This window comes from Trichoplusia ni, chromosome 13 (assembly GCF_003590095.1).
Source record: "Trichoplusia ni isolate ovarian cell line Hi5 chromosome 13, tn1, whole genome shotgun sequence".
Classification (NCBI taxonomy): Eukaryota; Metazoa; Arthropoda; class Insecta; order Lepidoptera; family Noctuidae; genus Trichoplusia; species Trichoplusia ni.
The window spans coordinates 11323458-11328928 of NC_039490.1; the positions used below are offsets into that span (position 1 = coordinate 11323458).

Here is a 5471-nt window from a genome sequence, read left to right on the forward strand (position 1 = left end):
TTGTGATGTGAAATGTTATTATTGTATAAAGGATTTTTTAAATGAAAAAGTCTAATAATTTTTGTTAATAGATTTAAGTTGTTCTATAGATATAATGTTGTTATTTTTTATTTGTGAATTTTATTATTAATTTTAAACCTGTGTTGACAACAATGCACTATTTAATTTAGACGCCAATGATGGCAAAACATATTGAAACTACAATCTTATTTAACCATCTACATTTCCATGTAAAATGTTACATATGTTTCTACAAATAAATATATCTTTATCTTTATCTTTATCTTTGATGTGAAAAAGCAAGTACGTCTTTATTTCACCTCAGCCATATTAAAAAAAATTGAAAAAAGGAGAGTTATTACGATGATTGTGTACAACAACAGATGGAAAATCAAACATTATTTGCATAATCTCAATAGGAACAGCAGATGGCCTAACTTTTGGTATACGGACGAATATCAGCTTGTAACAGTCTTACGACAAAACGAGGCTCACAACAATTTATAACAAATACATCTAACAATGCCGTAATAACAAAAACATTGAATAAAAGACATAAAAAAGGAAAATATGGATAACTTTAACTGATGAAATATCAAGGGGATATTTAGATGAAGAGCAAAATACACAGTTTAACGATTTTTACCTGGAAGAGATAATGATCCAAAATCATTAATTAAAAGCTCAAATAAAACATTGAAGAAACCACTAGAGATATTACTCGATGAAAAGCAAAGAAAATCTGAAACACAAACTGTGGTAAAATTGCAAACGACTTTGTGCTTGAAAATTCACTGGTTTAATCTCAAATGGTGAGTGAGCGTTTGAGTGGTTTAAGGACTTCAACAAAGAATGTGGATGTTTCCAATTGATAAAGATAGCAATTGTAAATTTGGAATAATTTTTAGAATATTCTAGTGTTAACTGGTAGGGTAGGGAGGGGGAAAGGCGTTCACTTAAGGAAAACATAGTGTATTTTTTAAATTACTTATTATAAATCAAAATAAAGAAAACTAACAAAGTCTTGAGTTATCTAGTAATCAAAAATTTAACAACAAAAACATACATTTTTGAGCTACTGGTAATAAGATAACATTTAAAAAAAAACATGTTTGAGCGGCATTGCCCCTGGCTTTGGGTAATGCCGCTCAGGGGGGTACGGGGTAATGACGCACAAACATGTTTACTGGAATATAACAAGTAAGACACATTTTAATTAAAGCAATATTAAAGAGATCAATCTTATACAATAAAAGTAAAGTCTACAATCACAAATTAGCATCAATTATCCCCATGTGTACGTAAGATTAGCCTTTTTCAATTAACAATTATACATAGTAAATTCTCCGATGTCTAATCAGTTTCAATTATTATAATATAAAACTATTATTTTTATTAAAGGTAAGACAAACAAGAAAAAGAAAGATTTTACTTTTGGAGGCATAAATCACAGATGTATCCATCTGCTGAATCCCATCTTGAACATACATATAGTGTATGTTCTCTCAAAACTATTTGTTGTGTGTTGTGTGTGAGGATCAGGTCACTCTTCAATGAATTTTTTCTTTATTAGGCTTCTTATAAAAATACTTTATTATGATGGATACAGTACATTCAGAAAAATATTATGTAAGGCGAATAATATGTTACGGTGGTGTACCGACTACCACCGCAGTTGCTGATTGAAGGATGTCAAAAAGAAGTGATCGATAGGAGCGAATAATTGAAGTTCCTCGGCGACCAATCAGAGCTCGCTGCTCGCTGCACGCCGGTCTCGTTCGACGCTCACAATCATTCGCCGCGTCTCCGTCCGCCAGACGATAGAGGGTGTCTCGTATCTTAATCCTTTTCCACTAGATGGCGTTAGCAGTAGCGTTAACATATGCCCCCGGCCTTGGAAGCTCCTGCTTCCAACGAAGTACTGATAACTGCATGATTATTGTGAACTCGTAGTTTTTTCTTCTTCTTGCGATAATAAAGGACATATTTTAGAGAATGCCCTTCGTACCGTCCCTGTCGCCGTTTTGATGTCAGCGACTCGTGACAGGCCATCCTTCCCTGGAAAAGTATGAAGGATTCTTCCCAAGCGCCACTTGAGAGGCGGCAAATTGTCCTCCTTGATTAGTACAAGAGTATTAGGTACCAATTCTTCTCTGCGTGTCTTCCACTTCGTTCTTGTCTGAAGCTCCGCGATGTACTCCTTTGACCACCTCTGCCAAAACTGCTGCCGCATCTGTTCCACGCGGTCGTAGCGGGACAGGCGATGTGAAGCTGTAGTCGTCAGGCCTGGGCAGGCCGGTGCGGTGAGCGGTCGGCCAATCAGAAACAGAGAAGGGCTGAGGGGAAGAAGGTCAGCTGGGTCTGCGGACAGTGGATACATGGGTCGAGAGTTTAGGACGGCTTCGATTTGAGCCAATATCGTGCTAAACTCTTCATAAGTTAAGTTCGCGTTGCCTATAACACGACGTATGTGGTACTTGCAAGACTTAACTCCTGCCTCCCACAATCCCCCAAAATGCGGTGTATATGGTGGTATGAAATTAAATTTTATATCATCATTAGCTAAAACTTCAATTATATTATCACAATTATTCCTTAAAAAAATGTGTAAGTTCTTTCATAGCTCCAACAATATTTTTACCGTTGTCTGAGAATATTTCAGAGGGTTTACCCCGTCTAGACATAAAGCGTTTTAATGCTAATATATATGCATCAGTTGTCAAAGCAGTCACCAACTCCAAGTGAACTGCACGCGTAGAGAAACATATAAATAAACAAATATAACATTTTTCTAATTTAGCGCCCCTTCCTTTACGGTTCAAAATAAACATGGGTCCTGCATAATCTACACCGCACCTTATAAATGGATAACCTGGTTCTAGCCTTTCTATAGGTAAGTTACCCATTTGTACTGACATAGTTTTACCTTTAATACGTGTACATGTCACACATGTATGTACAACATTTCTGGCCAGATTACGACCTCTGAGGGGCCACCATTCTTCTCGTATACCAGCTAACAGTTGTTGAGGACCTACATGTAGTTGGCGTATATGCTCATATTGAAATAATAAACGTGTAAAAGTATGTTTACTACATAACAAAATGGGGTGCTTTTTATTGTATGAAAAACTTAAAGAATTATCTAGCCTACCTCCTACTCTAATAATGTTATTATTGTCAACAAATATATTAAGACCAGATATATTACGATTACCCTTTAAGATCCCCTTTGAAGATATATCAAGATCAGGAAACGACTGAATTTGTGACATTCGAGTTAATTTAATAATAGATTTGTTTAACTCATCTACTTGAAGCGGGCCATATTTACGATTTAACTTTATTTTATGACGAACGTTATCAATGAAACGTAACATGTAAGCAAATACACGTTTCATACGAATAAAGGAAGAAAATCTCTCAAATGGAAATGTATTCTTATTAACTTGATGTACTAACAGTGTGGTCGTTAATTTAGTATCGGGCAACTCATTAAAATTAACATTATGACAACTATAATCATAACTAAAATTACACAATCGTTCGTGTAAAAATGCCGGGCCGCGCCACCAAATATCAGCTGTGCGCAGTGCGTCCAGCGTGACCCCGCGTGACACCAAGTCAGCTGGGTTGGATTTACTTCCTACGTGTAACCATGGTAAACTACCTGTGAGCTCATTAATTTGAGCTACCCTATTTTGTACGAATGTTTTAAGAGTATTAGGTGACATTCTTAGCCACCCTAGCACAATTGTGGAATCCGACCAAAAATAAACAGTAGTGAAATTCGAACGAAGTGAATTAATAATTTTAGTGTACAACTTTGCGCCTAATAATGCTCCGCACAATTCTAAACGCGGTATAGTTATAGGTTTGACGGGCGCGACCTTCGACTTAGCGCATAATAAGGCTACGGACACCTTGTTATTGTTACCCGAGTACATACGGACGTAGGCACAGGCGCCGTACGCATTCTGAGAGGCGTCCGTAAATATGTGCAATTCTATATATTGCATTTTACTATTTATAACCTGACGTGGTATACGTAATTTATCCAAATAATCAAGAGTATCAACGAATTTTTTCCAACTAATTAAAATATCGTGAGGTACCGGATCGTCCCATCCGATTTTATAAGTCCATAATTTCTGTAATAATATTTTTGCAAGTATTACAATAGGTGCTAATAAACCTAATGGATCGTAAACTTGTGAGATTGCCGATAACATAATGCGCTTAGTAACGTGATTCTCGGTAAATTTAAATTTAGTCGTATATATAATTCATCGGTGTTGGCAAACCAACCTAAACCTAAAGTTTTACTTTGACAAGACTCGCCTAGAGATAAATTCTTTGATGCGTTTAAATTCAAAGTTGACAAGTCGAAATTGAATAACCATTTTCGTAAATAGAAACAACCCGATTTAGCACGTTAGAAACTTTGTTACAAATGTCTAATAATTCCCTTTTATCATCACAACCCGTAATTAAATCGTCTACGTAAAAATCTTTGTAAATAATAGTAGCGATGTCGTTATCAGTACATTCCGACGCAAGTTGTTGCAAACAACGCATGCTTAGGTATGGCGCGGACGCCGTGCCGTAGGTAACTGTGTTAAGGCGGTATACACCGAGTGCATCGAGCGGGTTTTCTCTCCATAAAATTAATTGTAAATATTGTTGATCGGGTTGAATTAGTATTTGTCTGTACATTTTTTCGACATCTGCACAGGCAATATATGTGTACTGACGAAATCTTAAAAGAATGGAAAAAATATCATTTTGTAAAGACGGACCAATCATTTGGATATCATTTAGCGATTGACCGGAAGTAGTTTTAGCACTAGCGTCAAACACAACTCGTAATTTTGTAGTCGTACTATTTTCTCTAAATACACCGTGATGCGGTAAGAAATAATGTGGAGACGGATAAGTATCTATTTTTGTCATATGACCGAGTTCTAAATATTCACGCATAAAATCAAAGTATAATTTCTTATAACTCGGTGTGCAGCGACCTAACTTACGTTCAAGCGCGAGGAACCGACTCTCGGCTTGCGAGTACGAGTCGCCTAGTTGATCAGCTGATTCGCTTAATGGGATCCGCACAGAGAAACGACCGTCATTATCACGTGTAGTTGTTTTTATAAATAAATTTTCACAAATACTATCTTCTTTAGACATGTTCGAAGTTTGTGAACTTATCTCCTCTAATTCCCAAAACTTCGTTAATTGAATATCTACGTGGTCGTACGTGTGCGTAAAATTGCATTGAACTCGATTAACGGATGAACCTTTTGTGTGTACGACACCAGATACAACCCAACCTAACTTAGTATTTTGTAGGTATGGGCCGTTTGTAAGGCGAATTAATCCTTCACTTAAAAGATCCCAAAATCTATCAGCGCCGATTAATAAATCGATATTCTTGGACATATAAAATGTAGGATCGGCGAGTGATACATTAC

General features: G+C 36.4%; 1 protein-coding gene across 1 annotated transcript; it reads right to left on the bottom strand.

Annotated features, from left to right (window-relative positions):
• Positions 1–1936: 1936 nt before the first annotated feature.
• Positions 1937–5187, bottom strand: LOC113500285. The gene is made up of 2 exons (XM_026881007.1): positions 5031–5187; positions 1937–2454 (listed from the first exon to the last, which is right to left on the bottom strand). The coding sequence occupies exons 1-2, from the start codon at positions 5185–5187 to the stop codon at positions 1937–1939; spliced, it is 675 nt and encodes a 224-aa protein (XP_026736808.1).
• Between the last annotated feature and the right edge of the window lie 284 nt (positions 5188–5471).